The 20,257-nt window shown below is 37.6% G+C and overlaps 1 protein-coding gene across 4 annotated transcripts; it reads right to left on the bottom strand.

Annotated features, from left to right (window-relative positions):
- Positions 1 to 277: 277 nt before the first annotated feature.
- On the bottom strand, positions 278 to 19,519 carry LOC121872897 (gamma-tubulin complex component 2-like). 4 transcript variants are annotated; one of them, XM_042375990.1, is made up of 18 exons: positions 19,396 to 19,519; positions 18,137 to 18,209; positions 17,463 to 17,627; positions 15,179 to 15,371; positions 13,410 to 13,596; positions 13,132 to 13,275; positions 11,170 to 11,324; positions 10,492 to 10,620; positions 9,260 to 9,436; positions 8,751 to 8,925; positions 7,552 to 7,702; positions 7,203 to 7,433; positions 6,597 to 6,791; positions 6,133 to 6,307; positions 4,723 to 4,866; positions 3,784 to 3,855; positions 1,700 to 1,866; positions 278 to 953 (listed from the first exon to the last, which is right to left on the bottom strand). In XM_042375990.1, the coding sequence occupies exons 1-18, from the start codon at positions 19,487 to 19,489 to the stop codon at positions 830 to 832; spliced, it is 2,751 nt and encodes a 916-aa protein (XP_042231924.1). In that variant the 5' UTR covers positions 19,490 to 19,519; the 3' UTR covers positions 278 to 829. The 4 variants fall into 4 exon arrangements, with proteins under 4 accessions (XP_042231924.1, XP_042231925.1, XP_042231927.1 ...); XM_042375991.1 differs by having other exon boundaries at positions 18,137 to 18,206; XM_042375993.1 differs by lacking the exon at positions 19,396 to 19,519 and adding an exon at positions 18,953 to 19,015.
- Positions 19,520 to 20,257: the final 738 nt, after the last annotated feature.

The raw sequence follows: 20,257 nt of genomic DNA, 5'->3' as shown, positions 1-20,257 counted from the left end.
TGTTTATATTCTCATGTGTATTCATCTAATACTCTAACCAATAAGTTAGTTAGTTTAAGTGAGGAGCTTAATGTGCACAAGATAATCTGAATGTGGTAGATGAGCTGCACTACAAATTGGCTTTTTTGACACAAATGAATCTTGGAGCGTAACCCCATACAATTAATTTTATCTCTGAAAAATCATGCATCAAACTGAAGTAAATTATTTACCTCACCTCTAGATCATTTTCCCTGTACTGTAATAGTGTTTTAAAGGATAATACTGTACACAAATATTAATTTGGCAACTTTTATTGGCTGAACAGAACCTCTCCAGTGTTGAAACATCCAGGAGCCTTTCCATCTGTTGTACAATTTCTTTTACATCTTTCATATTACTGAAAAATCCCATCTAACATTTAAACCAAATATTAACCTTCTGTGCCTGCAAAATACTTTGTACCCACTTTTATTTTGAAAACTCAAATCAAACAACACAATTATTAACTAACCAATATTCTAGGATGTGTGATACAAACTATTAATGAAGATAAACTAGCTTCTCCTGGCAGACACACAACCCACGTTTCATCAAATGCATTGGTACTTCCCAGAAAAGAATAATAAGCTTGATCTTGATCTTAAATATGAAATTTGATATATTCTTTACTCTTCTAACCTATACCTCACTCTATGAATGTCCCAGGCTTCATAAGTTCAAGTGCAGTACAGTATGTTGTTTCTGAACCATAATGATCCCCTTGTGCCGGTAGTATTTCAAATTATGACATAAGCTGCAAGTATTTTAAAATATCCAATAATGATGCGAGTTATGGATAAATATAAAGCTAGGTGTGCTGGCTGTCATATTCAGCAGACACAGGTCCACTGTTATATTCAAGTGATGCTTCAGGAGATGTGGCCATCCTGAGATGCTCATGCTTCTTGGCATAGTACATGTTGAAGTCCAATCTGTAAGGAGGTTGCAATAACAGCAATGGTAATAATTCTTTTTTTCTGTTACTGTACCAGAAATGGACATTGTGCCCAGTGAAAGAGAATACAAATAACAATGTGACCTACAGTGAAGTGAGGCTTACCTAATCCAAATACAGTTAAATAATATTCATGATATTCACCAAAGAGTTTAAGGAAATCTGCAGGTGTTGCTATGTTGTGTGTATGTGACCGGTAGGAGAGTGACACATCAGGTAAAACATTTTAATCTTAACCTTACCCAATACCCATTGTTACAAACATTACTGTGGACCACCTAGTGTTTTTCTTCTACATCTAGATTTATTGTATTTCTATCTTTGAGACTTCTTGAAGAGTCATATATCTTTCTATATTGAGAAGCAATATGTTATGCAATTTGTGATGATCTGAAATTCAGTTCTTCATTATGTTAATTTTTGTGTGACATCATATAACAAAAACTATGCTGAAGACATTTTATGGCACCTTCTAGTCTGCGGAACATTCTAGAAATCGTGTCTCATTCAGCGACACCATAGGAGAAAATATGAGATGAAAAAGAAGAGAGGGAGAGAGAGAGATATTAAAAGTCCTACATATCTAAGAGTATCAGTACAGTACTATCATGTGGGATTCCCTTCTATAGCCACAAAGTTCATACTCCCACCTCAAGCTTGTAGCACCCAGGGAATCCACAAGATGGACTGACTGATCAACAAAACCCAGTAAATTTGACTTACCTGTAGATCACGTTGACCAGAGCATCATTGTAGTTGTCCCGACCCATCTCTGAGATTCTTTCCATGAGTGTGTAGATCATGCCTGAGAACTGCAGCTCAAACCTTGATATTGTTTGCTCAAAGCTCTGGCTGTCTTCGTGGGTTGTAGCTGCCGGCTCAGGGGACTCCTGCCATCGGGACCACAAGTTATTCAGTGATATACATGTACAGTTGCCAGCAAAAGTCCTCCCACAGCCATGCTTGGGAGAACTTTTGCTGGCAACTGTACATACTGTATTATACACTGGGCATTTCCATACATATAGGAATGGTACAAATACACTTTTTTTAAATGCTGAAATATTTTTACAGCACTCATTTTACATTCCAATATTTAATCAGTTTAAATCAAGAGTAAAAGTGTTTTAGATAATTAATATATCTGCTTGATAATGGTTACACTAGAAAACAAACATTATTCTGGTAACTGTGGAAATGCCCCAACATTCTTTCATTCAAGATTTTGTTTTTAAACATTATTAGGACATTTTTGTTAAGTACTATATCCATGCAATATTTCCTGTGGTAACTAATAAGAAAACTGCCTAACCTCTCTAACATTATCATGGTACAACACAGGTAACAAATGAGGCTCGCAGGCACACCACCTCCTACAGTAATTACAAGCACAAAGCTCAAGAGAGAGAAAACAAAATTGAAACAAAACCGACTAGTAACAATCAAAACACACCATCCTATTATACCTTTACCAGAGTACATTATGCAGAACTCTAACTTATGGGAAATTTGGAAATATAATCCTTTAATTAATCTTTTTGTCAGTTTATATTATGAAGAAAAAACCTTGGGAAAAAAAAAAATAATAATAATAATACTTTATGAGCCTGGAATACATGCCATTTCCTAGATTCAAGTCCAGGCTGGGAATCCATGCAAAATCTTTCTCTATCATTTTACTTATTGATACAGAGAGGAAACTATGGCAGCCAACAGCTATAGTAAACGTCAACATACGTCTCAAAGATGGAATGTGCCGTCTTATATACGGTAAATCTTTCTCGTTATATAATTACTACTTATTTCTTTTCTTGTAGCCTATGTGAGCCATTTTTCGAATATTCTGTTGATTAGTGTTGTAAGTATATAGCACAGTACACACTCTATCTATCTATCTTCAATTGATGTTATCCATTCATTTTAACTGCTGTGACATTCCCCCACACCATATGATGCAATCCTTTCCACTGATCATTCACATACACACCTCCATCCCTTCCTCCCCGGTCTACCCCTCTTACCATCCACGACTGAATTACATGTTCTTCCAGCTTAACTTTCACTTCCCATTTTCTCCACAAGTATTTCTAAATCCGAGTCTAATTTTCTGAATGTCTTAGCCACTGCATTTTATTCCCCCGACATATGAACTTCAAGTACGTCAATTCCAATCGGCTTATTCCTCTTCTATCTAGGGAGGGTTTATTTTTCACACCCACATAACAGTGTTGGCTTAACCCCTTCACTACTGAGTAACACACTAGTAGTTACATGTAACTACTGAAAGGATCTTATGGTAACTGCCGAGAGATGTTAATACACTCAACTATTAATGAAAACTACTAATATCTTTGAAAAACTATAAACACCTAATTTTGATAAATATATATACACACACCACCATATTTACTGCCAATATATAACTTTGTAGTTGCAGCACATATCTTCCTTTTCTCTTTTCTCAGTCATATTTGTCATGCAATGTTATTGATAAAAAAAAATCCCAGATAATTCGAAGCTCTACTAATAACCAATTACCTAACAGTATCTGATAGGCAGTGTGCCACGGAGATAAAAAAAACGATCATTGCTCGTCATACTGAATAAATCTCCGATCTGTCAGGATGATTCAGTACTAGTCTTTGTTCAGCTAATCAAATCAAGTCTTCGATCTACCTGGGTAATTCACTATCATCATGCAAATGTATTATTTTCCCAAGTATACTATGGAACTCCATTTAATGATAATAATAATATTAAAGCACGCTATAAAGGCACGGTTGGTGAAAACTCCTCGTTACGAGTACCTCACGATCTATCGAGTCTCTTCTTTCATCAGACATCCATAGTTCTGCCTCCAAGTAGTACTTTCTCATTCTCTGGGGGTCATGGTAGAAGGGGGGAGGTATGGGGATCATGGTAGAAGGAAGGGAAGCATTATCATAGAATGGGGATGGGATAATGTATCAGAATATGGGGGAACATGGTTGAATTGGGAAGGGAATATCATGGTAGGGTGGAGAAGAGACACCATGATAGAGTTGAGGTTGGGAAGAGATCATGACAGATGTTGGCAAAATTTGGGCAGGAATTTACATGTGGCAAGGAGAGGAAAGAGCATCAAAGAGAAAATGGTAAGGAGAGAATTAGAAGCAAAAATTATAATGAATAAGTTAGATATCAAACCACAATACTTAATTATGATGTCAGATACAATACAAGTTACTTTAAAAAAATAATACTCAGTTTCCCTTAACACTCATTAAAAAAGTCATTAGAGAACTTAGGATATTCTAGATTAAATAACCCCAAAATCAATATGATTCTTAATATACAGTAGATACACTTCCTTAGTCCAGTTTTAACTTCAGACAATGGAAAAATGTTTTGGGTATTGTAATGTATGTGGAATTTTCCTTCCCTTTCTTACAGTCTTGAGATTTAATTCTTACTTGTTTCAATACATTGTTGAAGGTGGATCTGTACTGTACTGTATGCACTGTAATGTAATTTGATCTGAAATACTCTCGTTTAACTTACATCACTTTCCACTGTAATTGTATATTTCAGCTTTCTATACAATAAAAATTTAAGTGTTGTAAATATATCTTCTACTTATATGCAACACTAGAACCATAAGCATCAATATATCTTACAAATATGAATGTATGAACAAATTCTCCAACCAATGAATAGAGAAAATATGTTATAGTTCCAATGAGCTTGATGCACAGCAAAACACTAACCTCTATAAAATTGGCAAAGCTGACACATATTGAGGTGAGTTTGGATATCATGCGGAGGAGCTCTGGTGAGGTGAGCATACAATCCTTCAGGCAACCACTCAGGAAGTCATTATGGAATGCTAAAACTTCGTCTACATTCTCCACCTGTTAATAATTACAAGTATTAGAATATATTGTATAAGAAAACACTCGAGAAATGTAGACTGATGCTGAAATCCTATTCTACGATCCGGCAACTCGTGTTTTGAGCTCACTAAATCATTGGTCTAGGCCGAGGATGCATGATTTTAATGGCCGAGATTGATCTTGAGATTTGTCTAACCTCCCCAGCTGCAACAATCACTCTGAAGGAAACAGTAGAAGCAAATGTTTCCCCTCAAGTAACCTAGTGGGAGAAGACCCAATTAAATCATAACCAAACCTAAATTAATGCTTGTAACATGTAACTAATCCCTAAATAACATAATCGAGGAGAGTGTTACACAGCCCAAACACCTGAAATTGCAGTTTTATAATGAGAAACTTAGATTGAGCAGTAGGATCTTGTGTTAATTGGGTCTGTGTGGCTCAGGAAGAAGAGGCTCACATCTAAAAACCATCTGTGACTGACCTGAGACAAAACAATGAGATGTTCACTAATTAATGGCATCACAAGCTTGTTGGGTCTCCTCTCTTATCTTCTCCTTCCCTATTAGTGAAGGTTGCAGTAGGAGAGGACACACTAATCATGAGAGAAGCCCCGAATACTAATATCTTATTGAGTAGATTACATGAGTCACCTACTGAAATAAGAGTTAGTTCGTGAAAGTTTAGAGCATAAAGCTATTAACTGCGTCACAAGGCCCTGGGTGAGGTTATCTTTTCCTCCCTGGGGTTGTCATCTTACAGAAGTTATTAAGCAGAAAAAAAGGTAACGAACATCATTAAAAAGTACAGTACTCTGCTATAATGAGGATGTATGAAACCTACAAAATGGACCTGAGGACGATACCTAGCAGCTTTGTCACTTGTACTTTGTATGTCATTTTCCTGTTCTGTGGAGTCATCTATGTAAGACCATAAAAGTTTTGGTGTTTCATTCTTCACACTAACACAAGCAAAACTGTCACAATATTTAATCCCAATTGAACTTTCACCTTCTATTTCAAAAGTTCTTCCCAAAAAATTCTGGGACATAGGTATTTTTACATTGGTCGAGATTATGTACTGTATACTGTACAAGACTGCTGCTAGGCTGCTGAGCAAAACTAAAGCATGCAGTGCTGGCAAATACTGTTAACTAACAACAAAGAAATTATGGTACATGTGACATCTTACTCATGATAGTCTTACACTTCTCCCACTGTAAAAGTATTGCTGGGATCGATTATCCATGGTACAGCATACAGAATAAAGAGCTTCGGCACTAACCTTCTGCATTTTATTTATGAAAGTCTGCCAGTTGCGCTCTATCACCTCAAACATCATATAGTACTCAATATTTTGAATGAAGTTGAGCATCCGCTGCCTCAGAGCAAAAGCTGCAGTGTAGGTGCGGGAGGCTGACAGTGGGAAGCTCTTGGCCACCTTATTACTGACCCACACTCTGTAACATACAATATTATAACATTACCCTAAAGAAATGTTTCATGAAATTTATCATATAACAAATGGAAAAAGGAGGTTTGATCCTGAAACCTCCCTTTTCTGGCAGAACTTGATTCTTTTTTTTATACAGGGTGCCTTATGAGGTCCTTAGACTGTGTTCCAGCCAATGCTAATACAGTAGTATGTTATATCTGAGTAATACATAATGTACTGTACTGGAACTCTTAACTGCCTAAGCTTAAATTCCCCTGTACCAGAAATAAAGAACAGTACAGTATATGATTTACCTGCAGAGTAATTTCTCAACATGTTTGCAGTAAAAGAGATGTCTGAAGATCATCTGGTAACAAGCTATAGTTTTACGGTCCAGCACCAACGACACTGGCCACGTTACTCGATAGCCAAGTGAGAACCCTTGAAGGCCAGTCAACTGCAGCCGCTCATCTTGTGGGTAATAGTCCCGCTCGTCCTCCGTTTCAATGCTGTTGGACAAGCCAAAGCTTTATAAGTTTGTTTTGTGAAATATTTTTCATTTTAGAAACATACTGACATCACCACAATATATGACTTATGTTTTGGGAGTGAAGGATAACCATTACTTATTACCGATAATATATCACCCAGTCTTAGCTACAAACATCTGACCTACAAACATCCGCCGATACGAAAGTGGTCCCATAAAGCTATTATTATTATTTAAAGGGGATTAACCAACCCAGGCACATTAAACAACACATTATGCCTCCAATATCTTCCTAGGAATTCTTTTCTCAATTGATGCAAAGTACTGTACTAAGTTTTGTATGTAAAAACGGGACAGTATCAGAAGCGCTACTGTGTGTTGTACTTGTCATTAACTAAGAGGACTGTATTTACCAAAGCTATCAACATACCTTAGAATCCTCAGCATTTGGTTCATGAGGGTTATGGGCTGAAGGTCACACTCAATGTCATCTTTGTACAGGTCATAATTGGCTGTTGATGTTCTCAGTGCCAACTCCAGCAAGGATTCTAGTCTTGTGGGCACAACATCATCAATGTTTTTACTCAGTTCATCCTCACATAAGCTCATAAGTTGGACCACAAAATCTCCTTGGTCAAGTAAGAAATAATGCTTCACTGATCTGCAGGGAATAAATAACAATTACAATATCAGGTTAAAAAGAATCACAAGTTGATGAATATACCTGTACTGCAAAAGAGTGATTCTATTCTTGAACTTATATACAACTATGTACTCACCTTAATCTGCCCATGAGGTCCTTTTCCTTCATTAACAACTCCAGCAGTCTCTTGGAGGCAAAGTTGTATGTTCGCTCTATTACCTCAGCGTACGAACAACCACGCACACTGTATACAAGTTCCTCTTGGTCGGGGCACACCACACTACGGTCTACCACAGGGGTATAAAGAGAAAAGCTGAATACGTTGAGTGTCTTTTAAAATTATGCATCAAGAGCAAAGAAGCAAAAGATGTTGGGTATTGCTATTACAAGATTAGCAAGATTGTTAGCATAATTCAGGACATAAACTCTGGATGAATTTTTCTTATTACGGTCTAATTAAATGAGAATGTCATTACTGGAGACGTCTTTAATTAATGCCTCCATTACTTAATTAAAAGGTCTTGATTGGAAATACAGTACACAACTATTTTCAGTATAACATTGTCCAACTGATCATGTACATCAGGGTTGAAGGAACATGGTGGCAGTTGGACCACTGGTTGTGAAAATAAGGATTCAAAAGCTTTCAACCAATCAGAATGAAAACTATTACAGTAAAAGAGTGAAGGTTGAAATCCCATTTTATGACAGAGGGGGAAGATTCATCAGAAGAAACAAGTGACTTGCGAGAAAGATGGCTAAAAAACATCCTAAGACTGAGCTTCCCTTTACCATATGGTTTTGACACGTCTAGTGGCAGGATAAATCACCTATGCAAATAATGTTCTTGCTAAAAGCAGTTCTTTATCCAGTTGATTCAGTGATATGATCCTATCTGACCAGTGGTTGGTTGTCTCAGGATCTGTGCAACTTTAGGTCTTGGGTGGAATCCCATATATGTTTCAAACTGTCTTTGACTCTTAACAGCAAGTTCATACTATGACCATGTCAGATCCAGCCAATCTACACCACCACCCAGAGAGAAGAAGAAATCAGGTCACTTGTTTCTTCCCCTCAGTCACAAAAACAGATTTTATACTTTACTTTTACATTTACAATTTATGGTCATCAATGAGTGACATGAGATTCTAAAATGATTATGTAGTTAAGATGTACTGTACTGTAATGCATTGTTCCAGCTGACAGGCTTGAGTGTGTGATTGGCAATACAATACTCACACGGTAAAAGGTGATGATGCACTTGAACATGAAAACTACAGGAGGCCTGAAGCTGTTAGAGGAGGTCATGAAAGTTGTGGATATGCAATCACTCACCAGACTGTCTGATAACATTAAGGTATTTGCCAGTACGAAGGATGACGTTAGCATGTGCCTGGAGGAATGTGGGAATGTTGTGAGGGATAGTTGAGTACCGCTTCTCCCAGTAATCGTCAGCCAGATCCTCATCCTCGTTCTCTTCGTTACCGCTCTCTCTATCCACAACCATGAACTGAAAATACAAATACATAACTTGAAAGTCATGGAATACCGTGGGTGACAAAAACCAGAAGACTACAGAATTCTTTTCAAAATACATATTTAAATTTTTGAAATTACACACACACATGCATGCATGCGCTCTCTCTCTCTCTCTCTCTCTCTCCCACATACACAAACTTGTTATTATTTGATTAGTGTCAGCCATAAATGTCAAGGGTGGGCTGGCTGTGCTACCTATAGACTTGATGGTTAAAACACAAAAATTTTCTATAAAATGAAATATACTTCAATTAATCATTTTACAAATACTGTATACAGTAGTAATAAACAAAACAGCAACTCACCTCATTATAAGGATCATTTATGATCCCTCTGTAGAGCCACTTGGCCAGCATGTTCATGTACGGGACAGCTGCAGATTGTGTCAGAAACACCATAACATGCTGCAGTTGTCCGCACCCTGTGAGACTGACAGTGCGGTCATGTAGGATGCTTAGAACTGCACCTCCGTGAGCCTCAGACTACTCGGGGAAAAGAGACACCTTCAGACTGATTGGAAAATGTACACATGGAATCATAAGGTTGGAAGTGAAATGTATGAAGTGATAACATTGTGAAAAACACTGGAGGAATCAATATTTTCTTTAAATTAACATCTTTTGGTTAGCTCACAGTTAATCATCCTGGCTGACATATACCTCTGAACACACACACACCATTTTTCTAACTTTACTATTTCTGTTAAATTATCAGCCTTTCATTATAATAAAATTTTTCATGTAATTCTTGTAATATTCTTCCCTTTATAATGAAGAACAAATGGAGTACTGTACTGTACATACCAATAACACAGTACTGTACTATCCTTTCCTTTGTTCCCTTTAATTGGTGTAAAAGATTTGTTCTAGAATGGTGGTTTTTTTCTATAACAGTAGCATCTCCATCTGATTTATCCCTGATGCTTCACACAACCTAATATGAACACTCAATAACAGCATGTCCATGACTCCATTCCAGAACACCACCTGACAGCACCGTGCTCTCCTGCCTGTCATCCTTGTGTACGACTGCTTAATGGCGCCCCAACCCCCTTCACATCTAGTACCATTTACACCCCATCTTTCATTTCCCTTCTTGGTACAGGTATTCCGCTCCTCATTATCATCCACTGTGCTAACTTGCTAACACCACCAATTTAGAATCAAACCCAAAATAAGGAATCTAAGGGGACTTGCCACAAACACCCATTCAGAGTGCAGCACCTTTCCCCCAAGCAAAGTATTGATGTCTAAATCAACCAATGTAAGTTTATATTTAGTTTAGCTGAGGTCTGGTTTAGCAAGGACATACAGTACTGTATTTGGAATTAGATTAAATATGTAAAGAATTGTTCATAGCCTTCAAATTGTATCTTTTTTTAATATGTACACATCACGCAAAACTCTGTATTCATCTGTACACAGTATATACACAATAGACCAGCTAATATGTCTTCATAGATACATAATAAAAGACTTAATTTAGTGAAATGGAAATATAAAATAAGTTAGTGTACCATGTAATAAGCTTCACCCACCTTACTAATGACTCTGGTAACACAAGCCAGCATATCCATGACAGCCATAGTCTTCTCCACATAGAAATAAAGCTTGTGTAGAGTGAGGGCCCAGTGCTGGTGCTGCTCCTCCAGCTGTGTTACCAGCAGCTGTAACACACATCATGTTACACTACATAATTATAAGCCCTTATTCAACCTAGAAATTAGCAGATTGGATATTAAAAGTTATATACTGTAGGAGTTAAAATGCCTGTTATAAACCAATTCAGTCTACTCTTGTTTTAACAAATACTATGCTGAGGCAAATAATTAAAACAATTATAGAACAATGTTTATTTAAAAGCAAGATTAGAAATCACACACATACACACACACACAAATTATTTAAGAGATCAACTAGAAAAACAGACAGTGAAGTGATTGTGAAACGAACAAATCTGATAACTCAAATTAAAATTAAATACTGTACTGTGTCACTGTGAATGCCGAAAATATTCTTCCGTAGGTAAGTTGATGATATGAGCAAGCATCTGTGAGTATTTCTACTTGTTGTCTTCTCTTACCCGCTTCATCACTCACCTCATTACTTCTTTCCCTTCTCCGAGGTTTCTGTAACCCTTGATCCACTCCACGCACACAAACATACACACAAGTGGGAGAGGAATATAAGTTAATTCTTAAGTACATTTTGCTCACCATATAATCTTTGATGAGGTTGGTTATAGCTGCAGACAGAGCCTGATTCACCAGGCCGTGATGATAACAGCTCTTGTTTTCCACAAATCTTATAAGCTGAGAGTAGTAACCACACAAAGGCAAAATGCGACTCACCAGTGTACTCAGAGAAGGTTCTAATGGAAGACATATAAATACAGTATTAATAGTTTTTTCTCATGTATTTTCCACCTATAGTATAATAAAGGGTGAAAAAATCGACAGCAAACACAATCATTGCCGTTATAATGTTAGCACATCGCTTCAACATCCAAGTGTGTGTGTAACAGATAGTAATTACACAAGTCCATCAATAAATAAAAACTACCAGGCCCAATCATCTATATAGTTTATTGGTCACTTCACATAAGCTAGCACCACCCATTGGCAGCAAGTCCACCCCCCAAAACCTTCCTTGACATCATGTCCTGTAGACGGTTAGGTACAAAAGTGTTTCTGGACGTCAATTCTCTTCACTTCTAGCAACATGACCAACACCAATGTGAACATCACTCACCAGCATCAAACCACCTTATAATCTCCAATTTGTTACTCTTGATATAAACTAATGAATGAATCGGTTCCAGCCACTAAACTTAAGGGTTCTCAAGTTATCAATTAGTTGACTTAGTTGTTAATATACAGTGTGAGTAACCAGTGCCATGTGTTGGGGGTATAAAATTCATTTTGGCTTATGTAATATTTTGAACACACTAAACTTTCTGGGTTCCATAAGGGGGTCGCCAATTTACGAACGTCTGACTTACGAACGAACGCCGATACAAACGGGGTTAAACTTGAAATTTACAGTAGTGTATTTACCAGATGACTTTTGCCATTCTATTACAGCCACTCCTCGACTTACGACCTACCCGACTTATGACCACCCGGACATACGACCGCCCCAGTCGTACAAAAAAAATTTCAAATTACATATTTTCGAGTCCCGACGTTAGTGATTGCACTGTGTACTGACAAAATTTTCGTTTGTAATTCCATTTAAAATGGCTGGCATGCCTAAAAGTGAGAGTTTTGTGGTGCTGAGAAGAAAAAGAGACACCCATTTTAGATTTTCTATGTACAGGTTAACAATCCCTTAGCCGAAATCCTTGGGGCCAGAGGCATTTCGGAATTTTTCGGCTTTCAGAATGGTTAATTTCTTTTTTTTTAGCCTACCTGGGCACAAGTCACTGACCCACATTGGGGCCTGGGTGGCGAAAATACAATAACAAGTATAATAATAATAATAATTCATAGGTCTAGGTTGTGTTTCTCACTTTGGATCTTTTTTTTTTCATTCTTGTATTTCGTTATTATTATTATTATCTTATTATTACAGTATTATTGTTATTATTATTATTATTATTATTATTATTATTATTATCATTATTATTTTATTTTGGTGTATTTTTTATTAAAATTTTTATTTACTATGAATAATTATTATTATTATTACATTTTCGCCCCCCAGGCCCCAATGTGGGTCAGTGATCTATGCCCAGGTGGGCTAATCCGTGTTTAAAAAAAAAAAAAAAGTTTTGCCCACAAAAAAACTTTCGGTTTTTAGAGCTTTTCGGTTTTTGGAATTTCGGATAAAGGGTTGTCAACCTGTATTATTTTTGCATTTTCGACTTACGACCAATTTGACTTACGACCAATTCGACTTACGACCAATTTGACTTACGACCTGGAATTGGGTCCCTAACCCCGTCGTAAGTCGGGGAGAGACTGTACTTATTTTGTCTTAAATGAAGTGATTTTAGATGAATATAAGGACTTCATTTTCTAAAGGTTTTAGTGCAGTATTCCTGGAACATGTCTATTTTCTCTTCTTAAAACAATAATTCAAAATTAAGTGATGTATTCCAAGTGTTTATTTTTCAAAGAATGAAGGAAATTAAGATGATAATTAACAGCAATTGTACCCTGAGCACTATTACATACCTACAGAAGGATCAACTGTGAACTCTGGGGCATCATAATGCTTGGCTGGTGGTTGTACTGTGATGTACATTCCTTCAACCCCCATCATCACACTCAACACATCTTCAATCAGCTGGTGCTCCTGTGATGTTGATGCTACATCTCCTGCAGAAGTAATACTGTTTAATTATCAGACTCAAACACTTATATGATGTGATCCAGCTCAAACCAAGAGCTGGCATGTGTGAAACCCCCATTCATATTCTTTGCTATGAAAATATGGCTGATGATCAACTAACCCAGTGCCCCTATCGCTTGCCGATGCTCCAACTTGACAAAATCTAGTGAAAGATAAGGTCTGTTGTCTAGCCAAGTTGGTGTTGGAGGTCCCAGACGCACAGTTCTCTTCTCGCCTCTTTCCACACTGCGCAGAGCTTCACTAGGGGCGTGCATGACCTGGGATTCCCTCAGCAATCGATCTCGGAGCTGTAGAAACATTGAAAACAGAATGACTAAGGATTTATCAACCCCTTCAGCAGCAAGAACATAAAAGATGCATTTGTGGCATGACTGTTCCCTGAAAGAATGAACACAAAACAAAAGTTCTCTAAACTGCATCTTTTTTGCAGGTAGCTCCTGTAATATAAAGAGGTATACCTGAACTAGGAGATAATGAGGCTGTGGTTGATTTGTTCTCTACATAGCGAGCCATGAGTGAGGGGGCAGGAGTAGTGGTTTGCCACTCCCCCCTAAATAGGATGATGGAGAAGGTTGGTACAGCCAATGTTTGACCAATCAGCAACAATAATGCCATAATCCCAGCTCCAAGTTTATGTATCTGCACAAAGCCAGGATTTTCACACCACAAGCACATTTTTAACTGTGTTCAGGTCATCCACCATAGTGGATGACCTGAGCCTGCACCAGTGTTGATCAAATTGGGTCCTAACCCCTTCACTACAGGGACGCCACTTTTAATATCTTATTTGGTTAAAGCCAGACGAATTTATTCAGCACACAGAGACATCAGTAAACAAGGGGTTAAAGAAGCTTACATTCGGTGCCAACACAATGCTCTCGGAAGGTTGGCAGCTATACATGTTAGAAATTATTTTTGTTATGGTTTACCCACCATATTTTACATAACAATGGCAATTCTGGAAAAATCCCGAGCAATGATAACAAATTACGATATACAGTACTACTACTACTACCCATTAGTCACTGAAAGAGGAGAAATAACCCTATAAAAATAAGATAAAACGAAGAGGAGGAAATTATTTCAACACGAATACAGTAGTAATGAAAAACTGGGTTGGCTAAAGGGCAAGTGAAGACACAATTCAAGGACAGGGTAAAGCAATGAGTAAATGTACACCAAGAAGACTTTTCTACAACTAAGGGACTACAGTATTTTTTTGGGGCACATCCCTACATCCTGTGCAAGGTGAAGCGCAGCAGCGCTTACAGCGCCCAACTGGGAAGCATGCTAAGTTCATGCTTGCCTTTATGTCTCATGAGTTAAGGGCGTAGAAGGCTGAAGGGTCATAGGTTTTTTTTTTCCAAGGGCATAGAAGCCTGAAGTCATAGGTTTTTGTCAGTAAGTTATTGGAAGCTCCAACAACTTTCCCTGAATACGAATTCGCAACTTTTCGATTTACAACAGGTACCTATATTACTGCTAGGTGAACAGGGACCAATGGGGGCCAGGAAGTTTGTCCAAACAACTTTCCACCGGCCCAGGAATCGAACCCGTGACATCTCGCTTGCGAGGCAAGAGCGGTACTGCTCTACCACCGGTGCCACGGACTACAGTATTATCAAATATTATCAACTTTGACCATGACCTTTGATTCAGAGTCATGGTGGTTGTATGCCTATGTCATCCAATGATGGTAAATATTTATATAATCTTTGAATAAATCATCTTTAAATTAAAAGAAAATAATGATTACAATATTTTATGAGTAAACAGGACTCTAGCAGTAAGCAGTGTTTGAAGCAGCACAATATTATTGGATCATGAAGGCAATTTCTCTAAATATCATATGCAAACAGAATACTGCACCTCATTGAGCTGATCTTTGGAGAGTTTTGTCTCAGCAGCATGTTCAATATCGGAGACAATTGAGGGGACGGTGGTGAGTGTCATGCCCTCTTCCTGTAGTCTCAACTTGGAGCTGCCTTCTACTGCTTTTCTAACAGTTTCGTCCTCCACCAGACCACTCAGGAACACTACCAATGGGTCCAAGTCTCGAACGCTGGGATTAATTAAGGTCACAAGATATTCTCTGATATGATTTAATATCTTTTACTATCAACTGAATTGTGATCTGTTGGTCAAGTATACATCATTGTAAGAGATTCATAAAGAGAATGAATATTTCTACAAGCAATTACAACACTTGTCAATAAAATAATATCACTCAAGAGTATAAAATCCCTACATCTAATAGTCATCACATATGAGGTACAGTACTACCAATGTTACCAAGACTTGTTATTAATAAATTCATACAGGCAAACACTTACAGCCAGTCCCTATTAACTGTCACGATATGACTGTAATATTCAAGGAACATAAACTTGAAGAAAAAATGAGATCGGCCTTAAAATCCCAATTTAAAATGAGCGGTTTGGGTGACTTGTGTATCTAACTCGACAAGCTTATGGGTTTCTAGCAGGGTAAGACTTCCCTTGTATTGTATAAAGAATTTATCACGAAATCCCATTTTACAATAGTCAGGGTTGAGCAACTCTGTTTTTGTTGATAAGTCTAAGGGGTCAAAATCCTAAGCTAGGGGCCCTTACTTGAGACTGGAATCTAAGAACTGTATAAATCTATTAATTAAGTTTTCACTGCTCTCTGAGGTATGCACCTGGGTACTGGATTCAAAATGGTTATTATCTTTAGAATGATGTGTGTACTGTACTGGCTAGGTAGACAGTAGTCTTTAGACTTCCTGCCACTAAGGGCAACCTTATGAGGAAGATAGACACAAAGGGTAGGGAAGGCTGACAGTAAGATTATCCTCCAGCTGCCAGTTAGTGGTGTGGTCTACTGTCTTACACCCCAAACAGGAGCTATCTAGCAAAAGGCATCAAGCGACAAAAAACTAAAAAAAAGTATGACAGCAAAATTTCAATGAGGCTCTTAGTTACATATACAGTACTTAATTAGCAAGTTAAGGGGGAATAATTAATGTAATGACACTTTCCACTATTATTGGAGAAGAGAGGCAGCAACAGTACCTCGTGGGGCAATTACTCTCCCCTCACAAGAGGATGGCAGAGTTGGGGGAAGAGGCAGTACCCACAGTGCTATCCACAACACCTCATAACACTACCTATACCAGCCTCAACTCAAAGTACAGGTACCATATACTTGTCTCTGAAGCCTGACATAAGTGTGTGTGTGCACTTTGATGATGAGGGTGTTAGGATCAGGCTGCTATGGATATCCTCTCATATTGACCTTTTAAAATGAGAGTTGATTCTCTAGCTAAATGTGTGTCCAATAAAACACTGTTTAATATATTTTAAGACTGTCAAACAGAACCCTAAAATCTGTATTTAGGAAAGAACTTACATATGTGGTTGAAGTTAGCAGACAAGTGCAAACAGGCATTGTCAATACACTATCCACCATGATAAAAAGAATCAATTGAAACGCACTGGGTATGTATGGACCAAGCAACAAGATCAGTACCCCATAAGATGCTGACACTGCTAGACTGAGGCTACGGTACAAATAACTCTGGCAGTATGCCCACGATGCAGATGTGTATAACTACAGGGTTGGAAAAAATCAAATTTTTTTCTCATAAAAATCAAAATAATCGATTTTTATTAAAATCGATTGTTATTTGTTATCCAATTATTCACAGTCCATTCTTTTATATAATAATGCAGGCCTTTTTCTATGTACTATACTTAAAGTTATTATTTGGCCCAACTATCTTTATGAAAGGTTATTATTCACTTGATTGAAAAACTTATCATTTACTGAATTTGTATATAATAATGAAATTTAATCAAATTTATTTTAACTAATATTGCAAGGTAATAATGATGAATAATGCAGTCTGAGTACAAAAATAACTTCATCAGTCTTACATGATCATAATGAATTATAAAAAAATTAAATTCATCCAAAAAATTTACCCAGCTGATATTCCTCACCGTGATAAGGCTCTGGGACAGGTCCAGTAAAAGAACCTGATTAAAAAAGGTTATATTTTATCAGTGTTTATGATACTGAATAAGACTGCTTCGTAATTACTTCACCTTACACTCAGCCTTAGACCTCATCAAGTTTACTGGGAAAGCTCATTGAATTTTTTTTTTCTTACTTGCGGCTCTTGAGTTCGTCATATTTATTAAGGAAAGCTTGTGGATTAGGGGCATTCTCAGCCAGGATCCTCACTGCACTTGATGCTGACACTTGTGTGTTGATGAACCGCTCAACAGATTCACTTAAAGTTTCTGTATATCTCTCAGCAGCATCTGCTCTGATTCTGAAAGAATAAATGTGTTCAAGTCATTACTGTAAACACATACAGTACAGTACTGTACTTACAAGTTGGAGGTCAAGTAGCTCTGGGAACAGTTCTTAATACTACAATACTGTAACTTCACTAGATAATGTCTGCCATTACAATAAATATCCTGTTTTTTCATGTGTCTTATTTTGTTGTTAAATGTTTAGTAATAAATATTTGATACTGCAGTAGCTACTGAACAGTACTTGTCCCACCATAATCATACACACAATAAACTTTACACAACTGTAAGTTTTCCATTACATTAAGGATGGTGGTCAAAACCATACAACATACTGTACAGGTTATTCATGTGTGTATTCAAAATAATAATAAAAATAATATCTATTCCATAAAATTGTCATAAAAGTTTACAATTGGTTTGCCATTTATACATATAATGCTGGGATACATTTCAGCATGTAGAGTACTGTACACAGATATCAGCAAATACCAGTGTACAGTGTAATCAGCTCTGTACTCACCCAAGAAGAGCAAACAGTTCACTAACATGGTGATGAATCTTAAACTCACTCATGATGGCCAAGCTGTCTGCTGCTGAAATATAACAAAATACAATAGCTTAATTTATCATCATCATCATCCCCAAGTATTAATTACTTTTAAATATGTCATGATTCTTAAAGATTTTCCTGAATAGAAAGCTCTCTGTTCATAATAGTCAGTATAGTAAATGTTTAATACACCCTCGCTCTATATTGACCATGAACATGACATTCTAATATTCCACAACTATATTGTAATTAGGGAACGAAATTTTCACAATGTTGGGCTGCTTGAATTGCTGCAATTTGTGGCAAGTCAGCACACTGGTGAAGCGAGGACTATGAAGCCACTAGCTATATAAGGAATGGTTCAGTTGTAGCGACCTGTGGTCATTTCTGCCATGATCACAGCTCCCAAACTCAAATTTCAATTACTGCATTGTATTGTATATAGATATTTTAATGCTACTACAGTGTGGTCTTCAAGATACTTTGGTTAGGTTAGGATAGACTAAAACTATCTTTGTAGACTGCGTGCTATAGTAGCACCGATATTTAATTTGAATTTTACTATCTAGAGGACATTCATCAATGCACTTCAAGTATTTTCTATGCCACCTAAAGTTCTGTAGCTACTTTGAAGAATAGTGAAGTAACACCTTGCACCAGTATCATCTTTCTCCCAGGTATGCTAATTATGGTATCAGAGAAAACCTAGCAGATGGTCGCTTTACCAAGCTATATAATACATGTCCTAACTCGGATAAAAAGCATTTCCCCAATAGCAGACAATACCTAAAGACAATAGAAGCAAAAGTTATAGCGGAAGTGATAGGTTGTTGCCAACATCGCGGACTGACAGAAGAGTAACGTTAACGGTTAACACAATACACAAAAAGGCTGTGTAAATTTTGTTGACAGACAAAAATAAAATAAGAGACTTCTAAAAAACAAGACAACTGCAAACACCATGTTTTCCTCAGAAACAGCAGTAGGACTTGACCTTGGCATGATTCACCAATCCCTTCCTCCTGAGAGTCGTAGCTACACCTATGGTTCATATATTATAAAGTAATAAGACAGCCATGACTAATCACTGACAAATTTCAAAACAAGATCAGATAATTCATGATAGTGACTGTTATAGCATATCCATCGCAATTATTTCAATCATGAAGTAAGACCATGTGAATAAGATGTGAAGAAAATAGTTCATTAAATTTCTAATGTTCATTTACCTTTATTTTCTTGTAAACAGAACGTAAACTGATCACCACCAGCAGACAACTTTACGCGCCATTCTAAGTCACAACAATGTCGCTGTTGCCACATCTCAACTCTGTTGCGACGGTGCCATTAATTACGTCGGTCTACCCCGGGTAAAGAAGTCATCCCTACGTCGTATACAGATTTTCATCCAATTTCTGAACAATTATCAGTAAAGAATAAAGCGAGCGAGCTGATCAGTGGCGAACAGGATAAAAATAAAATAAGTACAGACCTGAGGGCTTTGTACAGTAATTGAACCATCGTAGGTAGTTACCAAGGAATATCTAATAAGGAGGCTCACCTTATTTATTGTAGGTAGTAGGCAGCTACCCAACAGGGAGGTACTACCGCCTGGGAAGATATTGGAAGCATAATGTGTTGTCTAATGGTAGACCCTGCTGCCATATGGCATCACGAAAATTGTGACCAAGTCCCAGGTTGCTGATCTATCTTTCTGCCTCATTTACACATAATTGCAGGGTCTCAACTGTCTCTCTTATTATTGATGTGGGGTTCAAGATGTTTGGTTCACACTCAGGATGGAATGGAGAAAGGAAACTTACAATGTGCTCTCTATATACATGTTGTATTGGATGTACAATGCAGCTTGGTGCTGGGAAGGCAGCATGGTTACAAGCGTGATGTAGAGAGAGCTGGTTGGTGAGGACGCTCAGAGAAGGACAGCTTGTGGGTCGCCATGCTCGCCAGCGGGAGAGAGGACCGCCAGGCAGGCGGAGGAGCGAGGACCGCCAGGCAGCGGCGGAGGAGGTGTGGTGTTGCTGGCTGGTTGGTGTGGGTAGAAAGAGACAGGTCACCACGAGGTCAGGTCTT

The sequence above is a fragment of the Homarus americanus genome, unplaced genomic scaffold, assembly GCF_018991925.1.
Source record: "Homarus americanus isolate GMGI-L3 unplaced genomic scaffold, GMGI_Hamer_2.0 scaffold11022, whole genome shotgun sequence".
NCBI lineage: Eukaryota > Metazoa > Arthropoda > Malacostraca > Decapoda > Nephropidae > Homarus > Homarus americanus.
Note: the sequence above shows the minus strand (reverse complement) of the source record. Positions and strands in the feature narration are given on the sequence as shown.

Bases quoted from the DNA above. Each gene is read 5' to 3' on its own strand.
- LOC121872897 (XM_042375990.1), bottom strand. From the start codon at position 19,489: ATGTGGCAACAGCGACATTGTTGTGACTTAGAATGGCGCGTAAAGTTG. The intron at 7,703-8,750 runs GTGAGTGATTGC...CCCCTGTGGTAG, and splicing joins TAATGTTATCAGACAGTCTG to ACCGTAGTGTGGTGTGCCCC. The intron at 1,867-3,783 runs GTACTCGTAACG...TCCCGATGGCAG, and splicing joins GAGACTCGATAGATCGTGAG to GAGTCCCCTGAGCCGGCAGC.